The sequence below is a fragment of the Medicago truncatula genome, chromosome 4, assembly GCF_003473485.1.
Source record: "Medicago truncatula cultivar Jemalong A17 chromosome 4, MtrunA17r5.0-ANR, whole genome shotgun sequence".
NCBI classification, from domain to species: domain Eukaryota; kingdom Viridiplantae; phylum Streptophyta; class Magnoliopsida; order Fabales; family Fabaceae; genus Medicago; species Medicago truncatula.
The window spans coordinates 35,061,800-35,088,524 of NC_053045.1; the positions used below are offsets into that span (position 1 = coordinate 35,061,800).

At 34.6% G+C, this 26,725-nt stretch overlaps 3 protein-coding genes and 1 non-coding gene across 5 annotated transcripts; 1 reads left to right on the forward strand and 3 right to left on the reverse strand.

The window, feature by feature from the left end:
• Nucleotides 1–741: 741 nt before the first annotated feature.
• TRNAP-CGG (transfer RNA proline (anticodon CGG)) lies at nt 742–813 on the reverse strand. The gene has a single exon. It is a non-coding gene; the product is annotated as a tRNA-Pro (tRNA).
• Nucleotides 814–887: 74 nt separating this feature from the next.
• LOC11443147 (uncharacterized) lies at nt 888–3,699 on the forward strand. The gene is made up of 3 exons (XM_003606976.3): nt 888–1,497; nt 2,902–3,111; nt 3,195–3,699. Exons 1-3 carry the CDS (start codon nt 919–921, stop codon nt 3,261–3,263), a joined length of 858 nt encoding a protein of 285 aa, XP_003607024.1. The 5' UTR covers nt 888–918; the 3' UTR covers nt 3,264–3,699.
• Nucleotides 3,700–11,844: 8,145 nt separating this feature from the next.
• LOC11446548 (protein DETOXIFICATION 46, chloroplastic) lies at nt 11,845–18,470 on the reverse strand. Of its 2 annotated transcripts, XM_003606979.4 has the most exons (14): nt 17,930–18,470; nt 17,701–17,795; nt 16,771–16,879; nt 16,590–16,645; nt 16,230–16,285; nt 15,608–15,746; nt 15,361–15,498; nt 15,208–15,276; nt 14,996–15,106; nt 14,657–14,785; nt 13,098–13,175; nt 12,655–12,726; nt 12,273–12,332; nt 11,845–12,185 (listed from the first exon to the last, which is right to left on the reverse strand). In XM_003606979.4, the coding sequence occupies exons 1-14, from the start codon at nt 18,366–18,368 to the stop codon at nt 12,084–12,086; spliced, it is 1,653 nt and encodes a 550-aa protein (XP_003607027.1). In that variant the 5' UTR covers nt 18,369–18,470; the 3' UTR covers nt 11,845–12,083. The 2 variants fall into 2 exon arrangements, 1 of the variants encoding a protein (XP_003607027.1); XR_003011602.2 differs by lacking the exon at nt 11,845–12,185 and having other exon boundaries at nt 12,275–12,332; nt 13,068–13,175.
• Nucleotides 18,471–21,032: 2,562 nt separating this feature from the next.
• Nucleotides 21,033–26,263, reverse strand: LOC11443583 (protein DETOXIFICATION 46, chloroplastic). Its single transcript, XM_003606981.4, has 14 exons — nt 25,729–26,263; nt 25,301–25,395; nt 24,492–24,600; nt 24,357–24,412; nt 23,999–24,054; nt 23,344–23,482; nt 23,086–23,223; nt 22,943–23,011; nt 22,743–22,853; nt 22,348–22,476; nt 22,099–22,176; nt 21,665–21,736; nt 21,512–21,568; nt 21,033–21,421 (listed from the first exon to the last, which is right to left on the reverse strand). The coding sequence occupies exons 1-14, from the start codon at nt 26,126–26,128 to the stop codon at nt 21,350–21,352; spliced, it is 1,581 nt and encodes a 526-aa protein (XP_003607029.1). The 5' UTR covers nt 26,129–26,263; the 3' UTR covers nt 21,033–21,349.
• Nucleotides 26,264–26,725: the final 462 nt, after the last annotated feature.

Consider the following 26,725-nt stretch of genomic DNA (forward strand, 5'->3'; position numbering starts at 1 on the left):
ACTTCTCCTTAAAAATTTAGAGAAGTTGGAAAAAAGTCGGGTCAAGCGATACCTTAATCTCCCACAACGGTAATGTAGAAGCCACTGAATTTGGGAGAAAAAATTGAAAAATAGTTAAAACTAAAAAATAAAAAAATCGGTGAGGTAGCACCCAACCAAGCAACACCAAAAAAAAATTATATGCATTATCGTAACAAAAAAATAGACAAACAGACATATAATATTACTCGAAACATTAATGTGTGTGTATATTCGCGAGGTTGAAGAAAGGAAATAAAAATATTTGATATCATTAAATGACAACGTGAATAAATATATCTGTGAGGTTGTGATGATTAAACAATATTGAAATTAAAATAATTGATATTGTGTTTGACCTAACTTCTCCTTAAAAATGTAGAGAATTTGGAAAAAAGCCGGGTCAAACGATACCTTAATCTCCCACAACGGCAATGTAGAAGCAACTGAATTTGGGAGAAAAAATTGAAAAATAGTTAAAAACATAAAAATTGAAAAATAGTTAAAAGTTATTAAAAATTAGAAAATAATTTAAAAAATTGGTGAGGGGTAAAATGGGAAATTTGGCATAAAAAAGATGAGGTGGCACCAAACCAAACCCACCAATTAGAAAATTACTTAAATGCCCATTCCAGGGACAAAATGGGAATTTCATATGGCATCAATTTTAATAGAGTATATATAGAAGATCTTTAATGATAAATAAAAAGAGACAAAAATAAAGGGGTGTTGCGAGAATCGAACTCACGACCTCTCGCACCCGAAGCGAGAATCATACCACTAGACCAAACACCCTTGTGTGCTAACCGTTTTGCTGAAATATTATACATTTTCTAATCACAATCTTACCCTTTTATTTTAATAATCAATTTTTAGTTCCAGTTTCATTTCACAATCCAAATGACGGCATCATCATCAGTATCCTCTCACTTCCTCTTCGTTCTCCGTTCACAACCGCCGTTACCGTCACCGTCATCTTCTTCCTCCTTCATTTCATTTCTCAAACCTTTCTTTCTTCCTTCTTCCAATATTACCCTTCGAAAATTTCATCTACACCCACCTCTTCAGAAAACCCTTTCACCATCTTTCTTATCCACACCCCCTTTTTCTTCCCGTGCTTTTTTCTACACCCCTCCTCTCTCTTCCTTTGTTGAAGGTTCAGCTTCAAAATTCATAGAAGAAGATGAAGATGAATATGATGAAGAAGGAGATGAATTTGAAAGTGAAAGAGACGATTTTGAAGATACCAAAGTGGTGGTGGATGAAATTGGAACTACATCGTCGCCATTGGTGAGTAAGAGAGAAGAGAGATTGAAATTGGAAGTGCCGAGTTTGAGTGTGAAAGAAAGGAAAGAACTTGGGTCTTATGCACATAGTTTGGGGAAAAAGCTTAGCACACAATTGGTGGGTAAGTCTGGTGTTACCCCCAATCTTGTTACTGCTTTCAGTGATAACCTTGAAGCTAATGAACTTCTTAAGGTAATGGTTTTTTTTTGTTAGGTTTGTGTTTTGAAATAATGTCTCTCTTTTCGGTTTATTTGTGGTTTTGGTTTGTGTTTGGTATATTTGTTCATTTAGGTTAGTGTTTCATATTATTTTGCTATGCTTTCATACAAGTTGCTAGTATTGTTTTGAGATTGTTTGTTCAACTCGGTAACCGTCTCTTGTGGTAGTTTTTTCTTCTTTTCATGTTTTTTTTTTTGAAGAAATTCTTCTTTTCATGTTTAGCATATGCAATTGTCCTTTTCGAGTCTCACTGGGCAAAAAAATAGCATATGCAATTGTCCTTTCGGGTGGTAGTAGCTATGTGTTTGTCTTTGATGTTAATTATTGGTACTTAATTAGACATTCAAATTTATTGAATAATAAAGTGAATGCAAATTCATTAGGCAATACCAGAGTTGTCAATTGTGGATAATAGAAAATTGTGGATTGTTAAAATTCCGCTATGCAATAGTGCTATAGGCTATAGCGCCGCCTCTATTTGACTATTTTGTACTAAATTTTGTATCACATAAAAATAGTCAGAATTCTGCTATGCTATAGTGGTCTAGCGCCACTATAGCTGCTATTTAACAACATTGGGCATTACAAATAAATGGCCTTGGGTGTCTAGTTGGGTTTAGCGAGAGTATATCTAGGAACTAGTGGATGGATGTCTCTATGTAACACCGACACTTTAGATTGAAAGGGTGTCCGGTCTCCGGTGTTTTTGTCAATGATTTGGTGTACGTAAAATGATTGTCTGAGTTGGTTTGGTTCAATAGTCTTTGCAGTCTTGGTGCTTTTTGATGGTTGGTTACCATTGCCACACAGCTGCTGCAAAGTGGCTAAAACTAACTATTACATGCAAGTGGCATTGCATGCAAAGCATGAATATACTGTGTTGGACAACTTTTCTTTGCCACTGGTTAGACTGTCACTGGAATGATTTTCATGAACTTAAGCTTTGCACCTGAATATTGAGTAGCTGGGTGATTGAGTTACTTTGCTTTGCATTCTTAGAGAACAAAATGCGTGATTCAATAATGTCTCGGGGGACTTTAGCTTGAATACTTCAGAGAGTAATTTTTATAGAATTTGATATCTCGGGGGACTTTAGCTTGAATACTTCAGAGAGTAATTTTTCTAGCATTTATAATCTTCTTTGATTTAAAGGAGGGTGTATTTTGGATGTAGACTTGTTTTACACTGACAATTAGTAAAAACTCATAACTTTGCCAATTAATAAGAGTGAAATAAACAATAGGCTCTCATTGGACGTCCCTGTAAAACTGCTGTACACTGACCGTGCATATCCTAATCATTAAAATGCACAAGCTTGACCTTGTTCACAATCTTGCATCTTATTAATTTGTACATGCAATTTAATGGCATTTACAGATTAAAATACATGGGAGTTGTCCCGGTGAGTTAGAAGATGTTGTGAAGCAGTTGGAAGAATCAACTGGTTCAGTGACCGTTGGTCAGATTGGTCGAACCCTTATTTTATACAGGCCTAGTCTCTCCAAATTGAAGGTAGAAGAAAAGAAGAAACAAGTTCGGAAACTTTTTCTGGAAAAACAAAATAAACGAAGACTACTAATAAACAGGGTAGGTTGTGGACTATATCTTTTTACACCTCAAATTATTTTGATCTCTTCCTATGCTTCACTAATGTTCTTGTGAAACTGCAGAGTAGGGAACAAGAACCCAAATCATCACGGCGGGGTTCGCCATGGAAAGCGAGAGGCAATAGGTCATAAACACGTAGTATCGTTGAAGGTTTGTCCTGGTGCATGGCCTGAACAAGAATGAGACTCTTTTATGCGTACATTCCGATACCCTAGGTACTGGCAGGTGAGAATTCAGGGATTGTCGAACTGGACATTGTACTGGCAGGTGAGAATTCAGGGATTGTCGATTATGGATCAAGGAACTCCTGTATGAGGTTGTGGAATATGTGCTGTGACCAGAGCCAGAGAGTATAATCTTAAATTGAGTTTGGTTTATTCTGTGGAATAACCAAAACAGTAGATTCTATTGCGATGAACAAATTGCATTTTGTTATTACTTGATCTGAAAAATTATTAATTGCAGTTTTTTCATGGAGAATGCTGCTTCCAATTGGCGAAAAATAGTAGCAGAAACCCTTGATTGATATTGATATAAACTACACTTACAGGAATTATCTTTTACTGACATTGGTTAGCAAGGGATTTAAGTAAAAGGATAAACAATTCTTTACTAGTACTAGTATGCTGCAATCAATGTGATTGTGCTGTTCAGTTCACAAGCATCATTTAACATCTCATATCATCTAAGGATTATACCAATTAAGCACACACAAATAAAAAAAAAATATCAATTGAGTGTCAACACAGTTAGCCACATCATCAACTTAACTTGAATGAAATGTTGTTACTTTACTTTTTCTAAACCAAGTTAGGAGAGGATCAATACTTACTTATTAGAGAATTGCTGTTCCCACATATAGTTTGGCTGTGTCACACGAGTAAATTACTCAAATGTCCTTCGGTAGTAAACTGCCGAAGTTTTTAGACAACCGGCGGTAGTTAACTGCCGAGGAAAACCTCGGTAGTTAACTGCCGAGGAAATTATACCTTCATTTTCTTCGATGCTTCTTCTTCTAAAAGTGCTGCATATGCGGCAATTTGGGTACTTCTTCTCACAAAATTCATTCTTCCTTTGCAGAGCATACACATCCACTAACAAATACTCAATTACATCATAATTCCCTGTTCTCACTCGATTCATCCTTTATGAGATGCATTTCATTTTATTTTTCTCAATATTTCTTTCTAAATTCATATCAAGAACTTCCCTCTCACACCCAATTTCTTTAATCTACGTTCATCTTCGTTTCTCTAATTAATCTTCATCCATTATCATCTCAATAATCTCACTGTTGTTTTTCTATGTAAAAAGGCACAGAAGTAGAAAGAGAAGAATGAAGAACAACAAATGAGAGATAGAACTATAACTTCCAATAAGAAGAAAGCGAGTGAGAAACGGTACTATATAATACAAAGAATCTTTAAACCACTGGATCTAGAAAAGTAAAATAAATAAATGATGGAACTCCAAAGAAACAAATGAACGGTACTGTACATGCACAACACTTTTAGAAGAAGAAGCATCGAAGAAAATGAAGGTATAATTTCCTCGGCACTTAAGTGCCGATGGATTAAATTGGATTTCGGCAGTTAATTATCGAGGTTTTTCTCAGCAGTTAACTACCGTCGGTTGCCTAAAAATTTCGACAGTTTACTACCGAAGAGCATTTGATTAATTTACTCGTGTGGCACAACCAAACTACACGTGCGAACATCAATTCTCTGCTTATTATGTAACAAACCAAATATGTGAGGTTAAATCTAAACAACAGCTTTTTATCAGGTGATGTGCCAATCCAACAGCCTATTTCAAATTTACACGTAGCTTGTGACTTTTTTGTATGTTGAACATATGTCTCTTTCCACCATCTTCCGAATGAGAGCACCACCTCGAAAACATAAAATCAAACATCTCTCTTCCTCGAGTGTTGAAACACTTTCCTAGATTGATTTCCTTTCTTTCTTAGCTTACAATGCCTGGGAACCGCTTACCCACATACCTTCATCCACTAAGCAACTCAAAAAAGTGGATATCAAAGTCTATCCTAGCAATAACGTCATAAGACATCAGCTTAATTTAATTATTACCTTTTTAACCGTCACTTTGTGACATTTTACACAAACCAAAACAATCAATAAATGTTACTACTTTTGACACAATAATTGATACTTTTACTATAATATCCTTATTCTTTAATATTTCATTTCATATATTTCTCTCTCTGCGATAAATAACTAAGGGTAATATTGATAAAACAACATTTAAAGTTGCATTGAACTTTAAAAATGACAGTTAAATTGAAACAAAAAATTTCTCCAAAAATAACGCTTAAAAAGGAACGGAGGGAGTATTATTGGCAGGTTAACATAGCAAGAATATTAGCAGTAGCATTACAGTACATTTGCTTTGAAGATACAAACTATGATACGTAAAATACAATTCCACATCTTTGACTTTTATTTGAAACGGCATATATATAACAAGCCAGGCACGAGGCACCAGTGGTGCAAAAGTGGCAAGGTATTACAAAAGAGAGCCCTGCGTGCTTACCAAAAGGACAGCAGCAAGGGATAGCAGGAAAATTACAGTAACAGTGGCAAAACAAAAGCCAAACACCAAAAAATGAGATAATTAGAATACACTATTTGCAAACAATGTATTAGAGGATAATTAGAATTATTATTTATAATCATGCAATATATTAAATAATACTCCTACCATTTTAAAATGAATGTCGTTTAAGTTTTCTACACATATTAAGAAATGCAGAAAAGTTGTTAAAATGAATAACCTTTCAACTAAACTACCCCTAATAATTATTGGAGTATATGACTTTAAAAGTAGTGTACACAATATTAATTAAAAGGCATAATTGTAAAAGTTTATATTGAAAAGTGAACATGACATTTATTTTGAAACAAATTGTTTTTGCTAAAAATATACTCATTTTAAAATGAAGAGAGTATATAATTGTAATTACATAAATGTACTATAGATTATGTAATACGTAGGAATTCCACCATTTCACTTCCTTTAGTAGGGTACTAGTGGAAAAATAGACACGATACTAAAGTCAAATAATTTTGACAAATAAGATCAAAATAAATTATCTTAATATTATTTCCATTGCAATAAGATTATTTCTATTGCAATTGAGTATTTTTCTAGTCTTCTCGGACATTTTCATATATATAAATCATTATTACACTTAAATAGATGGCAAGATTTTTTAGAATATTTATATAGTATTATAGTTTGAATGAATAATATAATTGAAAGATAAAAATACTATATCAATCAATTAGATTTATTTTTTTAGGAAATCAATCAATGATTATTTTTTTAGGACATCAATCAATTAGATTATATGTATACGTATAGATTATAAAAAATCTGATAATTATTATACTATGTAATCGTGAGACAAAAACAGAATCTTGTGCGAATCAATAATCTGTATTTGTAAATATATAGTTGACGCAAAAGCATAAAAATAGGAAACCATCACACCGTGCTATATACAGTAAGTCTTAGTTCTGTTGGCGACAAGTACTACCAGGGAAGGGGTATTGAAAAAGATACTAGTAGATTCAGATTTCATTGTTAAGTGTGGTGAAAATAAATTAGTAAGTGTCATCTAGCATGATTATGTTACTTTGGGTGAGACATAAGCATTTAATGGATGTCACATCATATGTGATATGGGTAGAAAAACAAAAATTGAACAACAAAAAATTTGACAAACAAAAACACGTTTGAAGAAAATTAAAACAAGTAGAATGAAAGAATTCGATCCAAGAAAAATATTATTTTCGTATGAATTTCGATCCAAGAAAATTATAAGAGTTTTTTTAACCTATGCAACATTGCAAAGCTTAAGGTGCAATAAATACACCACTTTAATCAACATAAGTTGTCTTATTAATTGTATTTTCTTGAAAATGATTATTTTCTCTCTCTCATATTAACAATTATATTTATGTTTTGATTAAATCTTCTTATTTCTCTCCTTAAACAAGAAAAGATGATATATTGTATATTCGAAATAAAACTATATGTTTTAATTAACCAAAAAAAATTATTCGTTTTAATATACTGAAAAACTATAGTCGTACAATACATTTTATTTATTTACGTTAGGATCAAGTTAAACTATTCTAACCTTATTAAATATGTGTTCTCTTTTCAAAAAAGTTAAGTACAAAAAAATGAGATCCCTTTTCTTTTTTAAATTGATATATGAGATTGCATTTGTTCTCAACGTAAATATTGAAACAATTTACTTAGTTGGATAATTACTGACTTTTAATTCTAAAACAAATGGCACTATATCAGATCAAAATGATGGTTGGAAGATATAATTTCATATATTATGCATATCAATTTATGACTCTAATATAATGTATAACTTTTTTTTACACAATATAACGTATAATTTTTTTGGTCAAGATATATAATTTCATTTCATATATAAAGTAATTTTTTTATTAAAGTTAAAAAAATAGAATGGTTAATGGGAGAGATAAAAATCATTATTTTTTCAAGAAAATACAATTAACAAAACAACTTATGTTGATTAAAGTGGTGTATTTATTGCACCTTAACCTATACAGTATTGTATAGGTTAAAAAAACCCTAGTTATAAAATAATTTTTTTACATTTATCTTCATTCAAAAGTATTAATGGAGTTTGATCTTCTAAATCAAAGACTTATTTTTTCATAATAATAGACTAAATCTTTGGAGTTTTTGTTACGGTTACGGATACCAAACTTAAAGCACCAAATTATGGAAGGAGCTAAAAGACGATTATTACACGGGCAAAGTTAAATAATAGAAATGTTCATATCATAGGTAACACATTATCTTCAAGGCATAGATATTTTATTTTTAATTTTATTTGGGTATAAATTTTTTGACGTTGTATTTAAATATCATATGAAAATACACTATTACAAATTTGATGTGATTTCAGGGAGGGAGAAAGAGTGCATATTATCCATGCATATATAAATGAGTATTACTTTTCTCACCTTATAACCTTCTCACGCGTTTTATGCAAATTACCAACATGCTATTCGGATTATATAATCCGGAACATCTATACGTATTTTGGAATATATAATCCGGACAATTGCGAAGTATAAAAGGAACTTCACCCCCATTTTTACAGTTTTACAGTTTCACTTTCAACATTCTCTCTCTCTCTCTCTCTCTCTCTCTCTCTCTCTCTCTCTCTCTCTCTCTCTTTCTACATTATCCCAAGTTCCGAACACCACAAATCTTGTTCAAATTTGGAGTTTTGTTGATCAAAAGCACCGCATTTCAACCCTTTTCAAACATTATGGAAGGTAAGTTCGATTTCTGTACATATGTATGGTTAATTTCGTCGATTTTTTTTTTGGATTTCTTGTTTTCCGGACTTGATTGTTGTTGTCCAGAAGTTGAAATCTAAACAAACCCATAATGTTTTTTTGCTTATGTTTTGTGTTGTTTGATTGTGCTATTTGATTACCCTAATTTAAATGTTACAAAAGGTTCAACATCTAATACTCAGCGCGTAAGGGAGGCAGGGCATGCTTCCCATAGGAGAGAGCGTCTCCGACGGCTGCAGGAGGAAGGTGGTGTTCCTCCGAGGCGTCGGGGTGGTAGAGGACATTGTGCTGATGTCGAGCATCAGCCAGAGCAGCAAGAGAATATGGACATGGAGCAGGAGCAGCCTGATGTGGAATTGCAGCATATGGAGGAGGAGGAGCTGCAGGGTATGGACGAGGAAATGGAAGATGTCGAGCCACGGTGAAGGCGAAAGAAGAAGGTGGTGGAATTGATGGAGGAGCACTTAGGGTCTGATACGGGTGATGCTCTTATTGAGGTCGACAAGACCAAAGGTGCACATTGCCGATTTAGCTACTTGGAGAAGATCTTCAAGGAGCATTTGAAGGAGCAGAGGGATTTGGTGGCTGAGTATGGTGTGACTGAGGATGTGGAGAGGTTGCAGGACCAGGCTGTCCGCATATATTTGCTATACTTGGTGGGGATCACGATATTCACTGATAAGAGCCAGTGGGCTGTTGAAGTGGTCTACCTAAAGTACTTCAGAGACCTTGATCTTGTTGTTGGTTATTCATGGGGAGCTGCGGCACTAGCTCACTTGTATAAGGAGCTCAACAATGTTGCATAGTGGAACACCAGTCAGGTGGCAGGATACCTGAGTTTGTTGCAGGTATAAATTAAAAACTATATTTTATTTTTTAAAATGTAAGTGTATATGGTTTGTATATTTATATGTGGTTGTCTTTGGTGCAGACTTGGGTTTTTCATCAATTCCTAGGTATGAGAAGCAAAGATGTATGGGAAGGATATGTAGAGAATCAGTATCCATGCGCGATGTTTACCACTGTCTGGTTTAGGCACAGTTGACAACTACATAAACTATCTAGATGTGCTGGATTTGACGAGGGTTGTCATGGCCTCATATGGAGGGCACCATCAGGCACGTCAGTTTGAGCGGGTCAGCCTTTACTCTGGATGGCTGAGATGCAGAGAGCGCATGGTGAGATATTTGCCAGAGAGGGTGCTTTGTTAGTTTGGGTGGGTTCAGACCATACCGAGACATCCTGTTCAGAGTGCACCTGTTGATGTTAACTTGGCGGAGATCACAAACCGCTTTCAGCATGCACTTGATTATACGCTGACACCTCAGGAGTTGGGAGAGATTGCAGTTCATGGTGTGGAGGCAGCAGAAGGATACATCGAGTGGTTTTACCAGGTGTCTCATCCACGCATGATTCTTCCCGACATGCCGGTACCGATTCCGAGGCCACCAGAGCATGAGATCCTTGATGCGCGAGCTGCTCAGGAGGATGGAGACCTTGCGTACTTACAACTTAGCGGAAGGATAAGCCGCATCAGAGACCACATCTATGTTGTGATGAGAAGTGGTCTGGTGTCGAAAGGGACTAAAGAATGGTAACATTTGAAGGATGCGTTGAGAGAGGTGCATCAGGGAAAGTTTACTGTCGTCGGGGAGCTACTGAGGGTGGCAGGGGTGCCAGACGTGGTGGCAGGGGTGGTGGCAGAGGTGGCGGTGGTACGGGTCTAGTTATTAGGGACTGATAGTATTGTATTTTATGTTTATGTTTGAACATTTTGAATGATTTTGAATAAGTAACACTTGGATAATTTTTAATGTTATGTAATCTTGGATAATTTTTAATTATATTTGATTAATGTTTTGTTCGAAATTATGCCGTGTTGATGATTTTAATGTTTATAAGTTCGATTTACTGTTAGAACATGTCATCGGCATGATATGTCTGTTTGGAAGCAAGCAAAATGCGCCAAAACTGATGGCTTCTGCCTCTGTACTGATGCAGTCTGGATTATATAATCCGGACAGGTTTAGCACTTTTCGAATTATATAGTCCGGAATCATCGTTCACCCCCTTTTTGTTGACTTTCAACGGGGTGATTTACACGTTTCGGATTATATAATCCGGAAGCTATCTAACTTTTTCGGATTATATAATCCGGAACAATATATTCATAACTGACATCATCATTCATCAGGGTGGATGAAGTGCCAAAATACACGAATAAATCCGGAATTAATATTTCGGAATGGGTTCGGATTATATAATCCGGACTAGGGATATTATGGAAAAAAAATAGGGCGCGTGAGGAAAGACATAGGGTGGGAAAAGTAATACTCTATATAAATACGATGTTGGACGTCAAAAATGATGTCCACGTAGCATTTGTAAAAAACTATCACAATCTCTCATGTTGTATTAGTATTGAATGGTTGTAGTATGCATATGAAATTTTTCACATTCAGGAGAAAAGAATACATCATCAGAATGGTACAGTCTACAGATATTTGAGAAACACATTGTTTGGTCAAGTTGCACTAAAATCTCTTTGCAATTTAACTTTTAAGATTTGTTCCATTTTCCAACTAATTACTTTCAAATGTTTTTTACCATTTCCTTGCCATTTATATTTCTTGTTTTGTATCACTTGTTGGATTTCATCGCTGGACTTTGTTTATCCTGTAAATAAAAAAAATTCGTACCAGCGTTTTAGCACCACATTGTATGGTATTCATTTTTCCAATCACATTTCAATTCATCGAACAATTGTAGCTTTGCTCTTTTCTTTTGTTTTAATTTTATTTTGATATCAATGCCATTTTTTTCTATATCATATTATTGTAAATAGATATTGTGTACTTTTGATCTTTATTACATACATTATACAACCTTACCATACATTTGTTAATAATATAGATTCATAGAGAAAGAGAGAAGATAAGAGGAGAAGGAGGCTAAGGTTCCCATAATGTTATGAATAAGAGAAGTCTTAACAATACAAAGCAATAGAAAATATACTAAAGACCCAAAAGACTAAACAATAATTTTTTTTTTTTGGACAAATATGTTAGTATGTTAGCTTTTGTTCTTTTGCCAAGACTCGAACCCTAGACCTCCAATTCTTTAACCCTTAGCTCGAACCAGTTGATCTACCCAACCCCAGACTAAACAAATCTTAATAGATTATATTATCTAACATTACTGTTCTGTTATCAACTTTACTCGAGCTCATAAAATTTTCATGTCGCCCAACCCACTGCACACGTCTATTACTAACTACAATACATGAGTAAGATTGAGGCAGTTGCTATCACTGGATCGTTTGACAATGTTAATGTAATGTGAATCATCTCTTGTATAGAAATGTATGACTATTCTGTGACACTAATTTGCAACTAACATGCAACATTTTTCTATTAACTAGGTACCTACGTTAATACTCTCTTTGGATCTGCAACAACATATCCACGTTAATGTAGAAGCCCCATTTTCTAGCTTCTTGAAATCACAGCAATTTTGCTTTGGTATCCCTGCAGACGCGTGTATTGTGCAATCAAACGTGCAACCAAACACTCACTAAGCAGTTTTAAGCTTTTGCAGTCTATTATGGTCTATATCTTCAGAGTATAAAATGCCCTTGGGAGAAAGAAGTCGCAAGAGGGCCATTGAAAACCGAGCCTATAAAAAATAAGATATACAAATCAGAATATTTCAAGAACTAGTAATAATACTTTGATTTGATGCAAGTGGAGATCCTATTCTTACCCATTGAAATATTGCGAGGGAAAACCAACAGCCTTGCAACCCGTATCTGCTACACAAGATCTGGCATCACGAAATATTGGATAGTATTAGGTTTTCTCGTACAAAATTGATGAACAGGATGGGAACACAGAATGAGGGAAAGATATAAACAATAATAGACTTGGTATTGGGTCAGTGCTCTTATACCACAAAATTGACAAATTTTCCTCGTTTTAATTATCAATTTTCCTCACCAACTAGCATGACTCCTCTTAACTAACTCATTAATACTCTTCTGTTTATTCTTTCATGAATATACTCCCCACATTATATTCTCCCTATCCCGCACTGGCTGTGTCTAGCAATATCATGTGCAACCCAAGAGATCAAGAAAGGTCATTACCGATAATACAAGCGCACCCCCGCATAAGCATCCAATCATTGACAGACTTATGAATCTTAGATCCCTTCCAGCCTGCATGTGTGAGTGTGATGATATATCAAAATTACAATTGTAGCTGTCCACTAACACATGTGGATGCCCTATCTTTAATATGAGCAGTACCATAAAACAATTTTGACTGTTGAAGAGAAATGTGTTTGTCAAACATGATTTTAAACGAACTTGATTTTGGAAAGTTGATTTGGTAAAAATGAACTACAAGTAAACTGATTTAAGTATAACAAAGTAAAAAAATTAGAATTTGTTTTTAACAAGACAAGAACTAGAAGTTACAAGCTAAGAAACCAAGGATAACATTAATTTGAAAATCTTAGAAGAGTTGGTGAGAAGTACTATTAGTACTATATACTTTCCTGTTAATAGAGAAGATGAAATAATCATACCATCAACGTTCCCTCAAGGCTGTGAGTAGGGGGTGTCACAGCCAGTGCTACAAAGTATGGAACCAGCACCTTGTGCATCTGCGTGGTTACAAAGTAGTTAGCTATTATAAAAAATACATAACTGTTCCAATTTATAAAAAAATATGCATTTTGTATATTCATCCATTTGATTAGTCATACGAAAGGGGCGAATAGTGTTAGCGGCCAACACTCGGTGGGATTTAGTCCCACATCGAATAGATAGTATCCTTGAGAAGAGTTTATATAGAGGAGGCACTCCTCATCGTACAAGCCGGTTTTGTAAGGATGGGTTAGGCCTAGATATTCCTGACAAATAGGACGTCGATACCCACTTTAGAGGAGTAATAACATGTGCAGTACACTACAAATTAGAGGGGATGTTAGTTAGAGAAGATAGAGAAAAAACATATCCTACATCTGTTTGGGGGAGAAGAGATAATGTGAATCCCATAACAATTTTTAGGCTTGTAGCTTGCGGCCAAAGGTGTCTTCCTTGGATGGGAGCATTAGCTCCTATATTTTCTGCATTTTCTTATATTTTCCAATGTTACAGTGGTTAGATAGGATTTCTTTACTATCAAATTTCTATTTGTTTTATCTGTTGATTTCTCTATTGATTATTTGGAACTTGTATCATGCAGATTATGATTAAAATCATAAGCTTTCGAGGAGCAAAATAAACCAGAAAAGGTAGCACCCTGATTTTCTATTAGAATTTGGGCTGTGTCAAACTCAGCCTAACAAAATTGTCTTGTAAGGTGAGGGGTGTCTAAGCTTTATCTCTAGCCCCTCGTCTCGGACAAAATCCACCCCTTCATACCCAACACAATGAATGTGTTGGAGGTTGCAATGAAGACAACCCAAATACCCTAATTAGGCGGCTAGGGGTGGACCGCAATGAACCCCCTCACGCTCGGGCCCAATGAGCCTGAAGTGTGGACAATGCAGGAAGCCAAACAACAAATCTAGGATAGGCTCTGATACTACACACCATATCTCTACACCTAGTCTTGGACTAAATCCACCCCTTCACACCCAACACAATGAATGTGTTGGAGGTTGCAATGAAGACAACCCAAATACCGCAATTAGGTGGCTAGGGGCGGACCACGATGAACCCCCTCAGCTCGGGCCAAATGAGCCTGAAACATGGACGATGCAGGAAGCCGAACAACAGATCTAGGATAGGCTTGTTTAAATTTGGTTGGGCCTAACTCATCCTTACAAAATCGGCTTGTAAGGTGAGGGGTGCCTAAGCTTTATAAACACTACACAGACCATATCTCTAGGCATGTGAGACTAAATTCACCTCTTCACACCCAACACAATAAAGGTGTTGAAGGCTGCAATGAAGACAATCCAAATACTGCAATTAGGCGGCTAGGGGCGGACCGAAATGTAGGCGGAATTTCCAACATTTACAATTACTTGATTGATAATACAGCCACATGTTTTGTACATAGTCGCAAAGGATTTATATAAAGACATAGAGGACAGCACCCATATCTAATATGAACTTATAAAAAGAAAGAACTGACCTCCCTTATGACCATCTGATCAGATGTAAAAATGTAGGGAAATAAGAAAGGAACTGATGTTCCAACAATTCCTAATAACAATCCAAGTGTAGCTCCGATTACTGCAAGAGATCTTAGAAGCATCCGGGCCTGTTGATATAACAAAAATAAAAAAAATAAAGGATTGACAAACGAGAACGGAGTATCACTGTATGAAACTACATATCCCAATTAATGAAAACAGTGATCCTTAATATGATCGTCAACTAGGCACAAGAAAGATCAGAAGCTAGAGATATGAGGATATGCAAGAGGTCTTAGGACATCAGAGTGGTAACATTGCAAATGAGAAACACCAACCTTTGACAAATTCCGATTAACTCCATATAACAATTCAGGCATAAATGATTGAGCAGTTTGCGAGAGAGGTTCACCCCATACTGTGCACATGCAAAAGGTTTGGACCATGACCTGAAGTAAGAGTTACCACTGGTCTTGAGTTTAGTTTTCCAGATGTGCAGAAAGCAAGTAATAGAAGGATCAGTCATGAAACAGAACGAAGTAAAACTAACTTGATGAGCAGCCATTGTATGTGTACCCATTGATGTTGCAAAATATATTAGCAAGGAGTAGAAAGCCACCTAAACATTGGAATTTATATTACATTAAAAGGCTATAGCTTATTCCATATAAAGCAATGAATTTGGTAAAATACTTAGCACAACCTTTGACATCATTGTCATAAACACAGGAGCAGCAAGCCCAAGTATCGTTATAAATTCCCTCCCGGAAGGGATAGATAAGGCAAAGGCATTGTATCCCTTCATGTTTAGAGTTCGCATCATCATATAAGCAGCAACAACCTAGGAGCAATAAAGCAGTAGATAATACCACTTGAGTGGTTTGCAAGTGGGAGGAACCACATATATAAATACAATTGAATATAGATGCAGAAGAGTTAGTTCCACATACTTGCGATGCCATTGTGGCCCATGCAGCCCCTGCAATTCCATAGCCTAAATAGGTGCACAAAACTATATCACCAACACCATTTATAACACTGGCAGCAGCTAAAGCTTTCAAGGGTCCCCAGGAATCTTTCATACCAAGACTGTATGATGTGAATACCAAATTAAAGAATGAAATTAATAAGCTAATAGTTACCGTATTATTCAAATCATACAAAGCACGGGTTGAGCCTTAGTATTATGTTACACTTGTTAATGGTAAAAGGAATTTAAAAAAATGTGGCTCATAAAGATTTTAAAATATTAGGTAAAACCAGAAAGAGAAAGAGGATATATTTGTTCACAATATAGGAAATAAATGATATGATTTAACCTATAGAAGAATGTATGGTAACCTTGCTAACACAGAAATGTCAAAGCAGGGGAATTTTGGCCAATAGATTTAAGCAAATATGAAGATACATTCTACCATTGTATTGAACAGTACATCAACATAGTATCAACTCTGTTATATGAAATAGAATGCCATGAGTCTAGCAGTATCTCAGTATCTCGATTTTGACATAAAAACTTTCAACCTCTTACATCAGAGAATCACATATTAGTAATAAATAGTAAATTTGCACCTTGCACTCTGTGCGACCCATCCAACAAGTAAAGCAGGCCACGCCAATCCTCGAATCTAACAACAAAAAACGAGTCAGTGTAACTGAAGTGTTGCTACCGTAAATCAAGCACAAGAGAACACCATAACTTGGTCATTTTCAAAATCAAATAATTAACAAACATAACAAAGAGTGTTTTTACGAGCTCTAATCCCGTCATGAAGAAAGTTCTGACAATACTTTCATCTACATTTACAAAAAAATGGAAATGAAGAAGGCTAGTATTACTTCCCTCCAAAAAACTCTGTCTAACTTCAATTTATGAAACATGAATTGAAGCCATACTTTAAATCAAGGACACATAACAGCATAAAAACAAACCTGTACGTAAGTGTTAGCTGCAGGTACTACATGTGCATTCTTTATCCCAGTGAAAGCTGAAAAGAGCATAAACAACATAATCATCAATTATGGGCTTGACTCTATCATCTTTTGAGCACAATCAAATTCTTATTCAAAATGAGTCGACAGCACAAACGATTAAACCACTCATTTTCAATACCAGTGAGTGTGGCAGCACCAAATAGCCATGTGAACAAAAGCATCATGAAGCCACAAGCCAACCCAACAAAAAGCAAGACAGATATGTGATGCTGCACTTCTTCTGTATCCTACACAAACATTTGAACTAATGAAAACCAGTATAAATCCTAAAAGTGGTAAATATGAAGATTGAAGTCTACGTGAACATATAGATTTAGTCAAACCAAATATTTATTGTAATAGATAAAGCAGTGACAATCACATTACCACATATTTAAATCTAGAACATCAAAGATAAAGAAATAAAAGATATTATGTTCTAATGGAACAACATATATCAATCGACATTGCTAGTTCATTACAGCTAACACATGTCGTCATATTGTAGTGTCTTCACAAGCAAGGTATGCATAAGATCAAACATGTCATTCTATTCGTGATGAAAAATTGAATAAGCATTTACCATTTCCCTAGTTTGTGGTGCATTATTAAATTGAAATTGGATCCTCTACAGCTGTAGTAATCAGGGACGAACCCAAATTTTTTGAAAAGTCAGGACAACATATTTAAATTTGCAGTCATACTATAGAACTCATACGCAAAATCCCCAAAAAAAACTATCAAACCCTAACAATGGAGTTTTCTCAAAATATAGTGAGGGTTGGTGCCTACACAACCCTATAAGTGGGTTTGTCCCTGTGCAGCATGGTGCTGCAGCCGCACAGATTCCATTACACCATAGTAATTTCACTTCACTCGTACTTGAGAACACGAGCCGTGAGAATGAATCACATGTCTTTCGTGTCTCATGCATAATTTTTTGGTAAGAAGTTACACACTCAATACTAACGAAAACAGTTATGTAAACTTCGCAAATACACATTCAACATCATCATCACTAAATCAAACAAAAATATTCGTCAATAATTTTAAAAATAAATAAAATAACCTGTTTAGCTAGGGCAGTAGCAACCATATTGGAAGTAGCAACTGATAGAAACATGAAGACATAGCTCATGTAATCACAAACAACAGTAGCAGGACCTGCACAAGCGAAATTAAAAAAACAATAACTCAATAATTTCTCATTATGAAATCAAATCCTAATATAAACAATGCAAAATCTCATAGATTCAAAGCAACAAATTATTTAATTATAGTAACTAAACTATCAATACCTAAAGCAGCAAGCTCAATTGAACTTCCCTGACCAATAACAGCAGTATCGATTAAACTCATCAACGGTCCACATATCCAAAGTCCAGTTGCAGGTGCTGTAAATTTAACAATTTCCTTCAATTGAATCCATATACCTTGATTCGCTAGTTCCTTTTCAACACCCTGTGTCGCCGCTTCATTTTCAATTTTAGCTTCTTCAGAAGGTTCGCTGATTCGGCCTTCATCGCCGGTGAGTTCTCGAGGTTGAATCGCGCGGGCGGTTACGAACCGAGTTGGGTGAAGTGCGGAGATTGAGAGACTTGAGAAATGGAGAGGGAGGTGAGGGTGAGAAATGGTTGGAAAGAGGGAAAGTGATTTGAGATTAGGGTTTTGGCGGGGAGGAAAGTGGTGAAGAGAGCGAGGAAGAAGAAGTATCGATGGGATGATTTTGAGTGCCATTTTTTGGTGGAGGGAAAAGAATGCCACCAAGTTCCTCCACTTTTGTGTCAAAAAATGAAACTCCCATCAAACACGGCTCACGAATACGATGCGTACAAAATTTCAATTTCCGATTAAATGTATACTACGTGTAAAAAAATTTAAGATAACTTTTACACATGCATCCAAAGTCAATACCCAGTAAAAGAAGAGTTGGTGGTGGGTTAACTAGAGTTCAAAATAGTTTTGCATATAATTAATCAAAATATTTTGAATTATCATGTTTGTCTCACATAAATTAAAATCATTAATTGATGTGGCGATTCAAAATATTTTGATTGGTTATGTGTGCAAAACTGTTTTACACTGTAAACCCACCACAATTGAACTCATAAAATAGAATTGTTGTAAAAATTAGGAATAAACAAGAGGGATAACAAGTAAATTTATCTTCTTTAAAATTGCGGTGTAATTTGGTTGCTGACATAGTTCTATCAACATCCTCCACCAATACTTCACATAACACATACACAAGAGTAAACCAATTTCATTAGAGATAAATCCTTAAGATTGTTGTAAATTTTGATTATATTTCAAAAGTCTAAAATATTTTGTGTCCCATATTTTCAATTGAGAAATATCTAAAAATATTTTAATAGAAAATTATTATCATATTGTTATTAATATTATTGTTTGACTTGGTTTTGTAACATATTATTAATTCCATTTGTAACTGTTTTTCTATTGATATCTCTTGAAGTGGCTATTATTAATTCCGCACTTTTTCATTTTGCTTTTCCTCAATGTTGAAAACAGAACCATTTTTGTACACTATAAAACCAGAAATAATAACTTACTCTCTTTTCAATACCATTGAATTCTTGGGTTACATCGTTCCAGTGTTTTAACATATTCGAGCTGTTCTGTCATCTCTGATGTAATTCTTCAGAGAAGAACATGTTGTATCCCGAGAGGGAGCATGTATGCTCCATTTAGCCAATGTTCCATTTACTCCATTTAGCTTACAAATGCATGACATGTGGCAAAATAATAATCAAGGGTTGAGATTAAAAGTTGAAAATTAAGGGTTTTTTAATGGTAAAATTACATTTTTAGTCCTTTAACTTAATTTCAGATAACAGTTGGTATTTTATCTTTTTTTCATTTCAATTTGGTCCTTTTTGTCCATTTTTATATACATTTTCAAGCTTCAAATATAATATTCTTATGCAAACATAGACGATGATTGAAGATTGAAAGACCATAAGAAAATAAAATCATGAATTTTAAACTTAAAAATTCATATGAAAATGGACAAAAAGGACCCAATTGAAATGAAAAAAAAGATAAAGCACCAAAATGTTACCTGAAATTAAGTTAAGGGACTAAAAATATAATTTTGCCATTTTTAATTATAGAATAATCCAGCGGCACCATTTTGCAATTCACGATCTCTTTTCCTTCCACTGCCACCAAATTTACCGTTAATAAACAATGAAGACAAAATAATTGGGTTTTCATTGTCAGGCATGTCAAGAAATCTTGTCTCGTTGAATTAGAAAAAATAGGAGGGTAAATGGCAAATCATTAGGATGCATGTGAATTTCATCAAGATGGATCTTGTCTCTCTTGGAGTGTTTAATCTTCATTTGATTTGATTTCTTTATTTGTTTTATCTTTTGGAATTTCAGATTTGAAAACTCTTAAATGCAATTGGTGGCCGCAGGAGGAGGGTGGAAAGAGGAAGAAGGAAGGAAAAAGGATTGTGTACTATGGTGTACTTATTTTGTTAATTTTAAATATCAGCCTTTGGATGTTTTTTGCCACATGACATGCATCTGTAAGCTAAATGGAGTAAATGGAGCATAACCTGAACTCCATAAAATGAGATGGTTAATAATTTTCTTAGTTTAACTTGAGTTTTGAATTTAAAATAATTCTTCAAACTTTCGACGAGACGAGACGAGCACGTCTGATACACATCCAGTTGGTTGGCATAAATCGGCTCCAAATCGTTTTAAATGTAATGTTGACGTTGCTTTCTCTTCTTTCCATAATCGTACAAGAATTGACATATGTATTCGTGATGCAGAGGGTGTGTTTGTTTTGGCAAGGATGGTCAGTTTTCCTGGTGTTTATTTAGTTGAAGTTGGTGAAGCGTTGGGATTGTTTGAAGCTCTCCAATGGCTTAGCGACATGTCTTTCAACAATATTGATTTTGAGATTGATTATAAAATTACCCGTGATGTTTTCCATTCCCGTAGAAAAGATGTCTCCGAGTTTGGTCATATTATCAACTCTTGCAAATCTCTATTTACTGCTTTCTTTACAAACTCTAGGGTGGAGTTTTCTAAGCGACAAGCAAATGTGGCCGCTCATGCGCTTGCAGGAGAGGCAACATTTCTAGCTAGTCCTGTTACTTATTTTCGTTCCCTTCTTGTATTGAACCTATTATTATAAATGAAATGCAACGAGCATGTTTCCCTTAAAAAAAAAAAGTAGTGTTATATCTTTCGAATTTGAGTTTTGTCATTGTTGCAGTTTTATTCGACTCGTGCTTAGTCTTCATGCATAGATACTGAATCTACATCAAAAATTGGTTCAAATCAAAGGATGAGTTGTCAAAAAACAAACAATGTATGATAAAATCTCACAAACAAGGATAGAGAGGATACACACCAACCAAAGGAAGAATTGAATGTTAGCAGGGAAATGAAGCTTTTACACTTAGGTTCAAGAAACAAAGAATCCTCTTCATAATCACATACTACTACATAACAATCAAAGTATACTAATAAGTAGAGATCAAATTACACTCGTATTGGAAGAGAATAAGAAAGAGTGAAAATTTACAAACAATCCCATTAAATTTAGTTATCCGATATCAGCAGCGATGCACAGAATACTGCCGCATCATGTGCAAAAAACCAAATTCCCAGTTTACATGAATATGCATTCATAAACAACCTTTCCTCAAAGCTGGGCAATTCTCAACTTTTGGCTTATACTGGCCGCTTCGAGTATAAAATTCCATTAGGAAAGATAAGGCGTAGAAGGGCTACTGAAAACCGAGCCTAATAACCATTGAAGATTTACATGTCATAATATTTTCATGAAACCATAATGAGCATATTTTGTCAAGTTATAATATATCAGAGTCATACCCACTGAAATCCAGCGAGGGTAAACCAGCATCCTTGCAAACCATATCTACTAAAGATCTGACATAAAGAAAAATTCGGTGTTAGTTAGTGTTACAACAAAATGGTTCAAGCAATATTACTATACACATAACAAAGCCGATAAATAGTTGTTACCAATAATACTAGAGCAGACACACAAAAGCATCCACACGTTGATAAGCTAAAAAATCTTAGATCCTGTCCTGCCTGCATAGACCAAATGAACGATTTAGATTTTGTGTTAATTCCCAATATGGTCTAATAAAGTAACAATATCAGAAAACAAATCAATTTAAAGGAGCAAGTTTAATTCAACAGCAAAATTTAGAAGCACACAAGACATTGCTTGAAGTTGAAGGAAGTCCTTAAACCGTTATTGAACTTATTGAACGTCCTCCTTACTCCCCCAAACAGCCTCATTTTTCAAGGATTAGGTTTTCTGAACCCGTACTTATACTAAAAATATAGGCCAAGTATATAGCCGACTAATTCAAATCCAACCCATCAAAACTACTAGAATATCAAAATTCCTTAGATAATTGGAATCCTAATAATCTAACAGAACATACCAGCAATGTTCCCTCCAGGCTGCGAGTAGGGGCTGTCACAGCTAGTGCAACAAAGAACGGAATCAGTGTCCTATGCATCTGCATGATCACAAATATAAAATTAATTACTACCTTAGGCTTTAATTTAATTTTACATCTATTTTAAATCTATTAAAGTATCTGCATTGCCATCTGTATACCGTGCCGCACAAATAGACAAGCATTATAATGAAAGATTCAATTTAAAGTTTGACAAATGCAAGGACTGACCTTCTGGATAACCATCTGATCAGATGTAAATATGTATGGGAATAACCAAATAAGAGATGTTCCAACTATCCCTAACAACAATCCAAGTATAGCTCCAATTATTACAAGAGACCTTAGTAGCAATCGAGCCTGTCAAATCATAAAATTTCAGAGAACTTTTGAATATACAATAATCTGCAATTCTGATTAGTAAGAAAAAGAGTGTACTATTTTATAAAACTACACTTCCAAACTAAGAACAACTATCCTCCTTCTATATAAAATAAAAGTCAATTGGACACAAAAGAGAGATCTTAACCACATATACATTAATATGAGGGAAAATAAGAGATCTTTCCAAATTGGAGCAAATTTTGTATTTGTGATTTGTAATATTATGAATGAATAACATTTACCTTTGGCAAACTCCGATTTACTCCATACATTAACTCCGGCATAAATGATTGCGCTGTTTGGCAAAGAGGTTCTCCCCAAACTGTACACGCCATGTAGATTTGAATCATGACCTGAAGTAAGAGTTAAGCTATCACTTGGCCCTGATTTTGGTCTTCTGAATATGAGCATACTAAAAGCAAGAAAAAGGAGTGAAACAAACTTGATGAGCGGCCATTGTTTGTGTACCCATTGATGTAGCAACATATATAAGTAGAGAAAAGAAAGCCACCTGAACATCATAACTTAAGAGTTATATTAAAAGGTTAAACTACTCCAGAAATATACTAAAACACTTGATGTAACCTTTGATATCGACGTCAAATATACTGGAGCAGCAAGGCTAAGTATTGTCAGAAATTCCTTCATTGAAGGAATGGAGAAGGCAAATGCATTATATCCCCTCTTGTTTAGGGTCTGAATCATCATATACGCGGTTACAACCTAGAAATGGAAAAGGCAGAAGAAAAGCAGTATCTACATATATTAGTGCATCGAAAATAGAGAGAACTGCATATAACGCACTGAAAGTATAACGACGCGTGCAGTGTTTTCTCAGCATACTTGTGACACCATTGTAGCCCATGCTGCCCCCGCTATACCATAGCCTAAACAGCTGCATAAAAGTATATCACCAATTCCATTTATAACACTGGCAGCAGCCAAAGCCTTTAAGGGTCCCCATGAATCTTTCATACCAAGGCTGCAAGAATGAATGTGAATACCCAGACAATGAATTAATTTAGAACCCAATGCTTAGAATAATTTAGTATCAATTTTCACCATGTAATGGTGGTGTAGGGATAGTGGTACATGGAAAAATAATTGGAACAAAATATTTTTGTTATTGTAATTAAATTACACTTAACTCTGTTCTCAAACAGCTTAAAGAACAATTTAAGCAGTAAAACCAGAAAGAGGATAATGCATACTTTCATTTAAATACAAGAAACATGTGACAGATCACAAACGTGTATCAAGCAGTATTGACAAAGTAACAAAGGAGACCGAGAAATGTAACCATGTGCAAAGTTTTAGTCTAGAGTTCTTTATCCAAAACTAAGACAAACTTTCACCGAACTGAACCCTATTTCATCATAATTGATATTAACAGCAACACAAAATAGAATATTAAGGGCACTACCTCATATTTGACATAAAAATTAACAACCACTCACTTCAGAAAATCACATATGTGAAATAAATAGCATATTTGCACCTTGCACTCTGAGCAACCCATCCAACGAGTAAAGCAGGCCACGACAAGGCTCGAATCTAACACCAAAAAGAAAAACTCATCATAACTAAATCAACCAGATGATTCCTTCTCTTGAATCTTGATCATGTTCAAGGTATATAAATAATAACGAGACAAAAGCATAATTTTATTTTCAATCAAGCCTGTATTCCTTGGTTAAAAAATGTTGTCATGGTATAATCTTTATTTACTGTTACAAGAACAGAAAATGAAACCTACTTCCATCCCTCTACAAAATGTAGTATAATTTCTTGAACTTATAAAACATTACTTACAATCTTCAATTAAATTGATTTTATAAAATTAGAAGATAAATTACCTGCACATAAGTATTAGCTGCAGGTACTACATGTGCATTCTTTGGCCCAGTGAAAGCTGAAAAAGGCATAACAATCAGCAAACTAATCAGTAACAAGATTACATATGGATAATTAAAGCAGAATATTTTCAATACCGGCAAGTGTTGCTGCACCGAATAACTTTGTAGACAAAAGCATCATCAAGCCACATGCCAACCCAATAAAAAGCAGGATAGACAAGTGATGCTGCACATCCTCTCTATCCTATACAAAACATATTTACTTAACTTCTTTAAGTGCTGCGTGCACTGCACATATCCATCGATAGAAAACAGTAATACCGAAAAGAAAACTTTACTTCTTTGATATGGTAGATATAGTCAAACAGGCAGAAAAGGTTAGCTAAATCAAATAAAGCATAGTAGTATCAGTCAATACTGTTCAGTTAAATTACAGAGATATTGAAGGTTAAGCTATAAACATTCAGACGGTAATAAACGCATATTGTGCTTGATAGCAAAAAAGGTATTCTGTGTTTTATCTACATGCAGCATTTTAGGGTATGGCACTAAGAACACATTCATCAAACACACATTGCTTTGGTGGGAAATCTAGATAAAAGACTGATTAATCAACTATTTGGTAACATGAATAATTTGATTCAACCATCTAAGAGGAGATTAAATAAACTTCACATAAGTCTGGTTTCTATAATTCTATGAGCTGTGTTAAAAAACTTATGACTGAAAAGAGCTTATAATTATATTACAAACTAATTTTATAAACTCTTAATAAGTCTAAATAAACTCTTACGGATTGTTCCTTTCACTTATAACTTACCAATTTTTTAAAAAAAAAAATAAAAAAATATTAACTAGTAAGGATCTCATACAAGATATCATTGCATGTATGTGGGAAAAAATGAGGGAAAATATTGCTCTTAGACCAGATAGAAGAAACTAACCTGTTTAGCAAGGGCAGTAGCAATTATATTGGATGTAACAACTGACAGAAACATGAACGTTAAGGTCATGTAATCACAAACAACCGTGGCAGGACCTGCTCGTGAGAGATGGAAATTATATGAAGTATTATTATTAAGCAGAATTTGATGTTTATTAAATTTTTAAAAATTACTAAAACAGTTTTTATCCAAATTTTATTTTCAATTATTATAACTTTTTTAAAACAAATTGCAATCTGCGAAAGCAAAGATATATACATCCGACACATCATTAACGTCGATACTATTACCAACACACAAACACTGCTAATAATTTTAAAAAACATAAGTAGTCGAATATAGCCACATATTTCAGTATTGTGTCCGAGATAGACCTGCATAAATTGCAATTTAGAAGTATACAACTAACTGTGTTTTTTGTTGGATACCTAAAGCAGCAAGCTCGGTTGAACTTCCCTGACCAACAACAGCAGTATCTATGAGGCTCATGAGTGGATCACATAACCATAATCCCATAGCTGGTCCTGTAAACTTCACAATTTCCTTCATTTGATTCCACACACTCTTCTCTGCTAGTTCTTTTTTCTCTCCCATTTCCTCATAACATTCTTCGTCGTCGGACTCATCAGTTAGTTCATTACTTCCAACCACGCGAGCGTTTAAAATCCTAACGCTACGTCGTTTTGACGCCACATGGAATAACTTAGACGAAATAGTAAAAGTGTCGTTAGGTGCGTGGAAAAGGAGAGGTGAGTGAGAAGGTGGGGTGAGGTTGAGGATTTTGAAGGGAGAAATGTGATGAAAGTGTAGTTGAAGTTTGAGTGTCATTTTGGAAGGGAAGCAAAACAGTGATTGTGATCAAGGTGAGTGATGAAGAAAAAGATTATTGCAAATTGCAATAGAGACAAGAGGAGTAAGTATGAATTGATATTTGGTTATTTAAAGAAAAAGGGAAGACTTCATTCATAGTGCGCGCGGTAATCAACTGTTGGAATTGGAGTTTCAATTATTGTTGGTCATTGCTTTTAAGAGTGTGATTTCATAATTTGATATTAAATTTGTTCACCTTGGTGTAGTCTAAATACATACATGGTTAACTAGTGTGTTCAAATATAACATGAAAATTATAGGTAAAGACTTTTGATATCGTGAATAATTTTGTTCAATGAAGTCGCGACAATTTTATATATTCATTAGTTATCTATTGAATGAAATTAAACTATATATATAAAAAATTCTTTGAAAAAACTACATATAGAAAAATACTTGTATGATCGATTTAGACACACTTTCACACAAAAAAAAACTTGTATGATCGATTTAGACACACTTTCACACAAAAACACATATCCATTAGTTGTTTTAAAAATACACATAATTTAAATTCTTTTTCAAATATGTGTTTCTAAAGTCCCTAAAAAAACC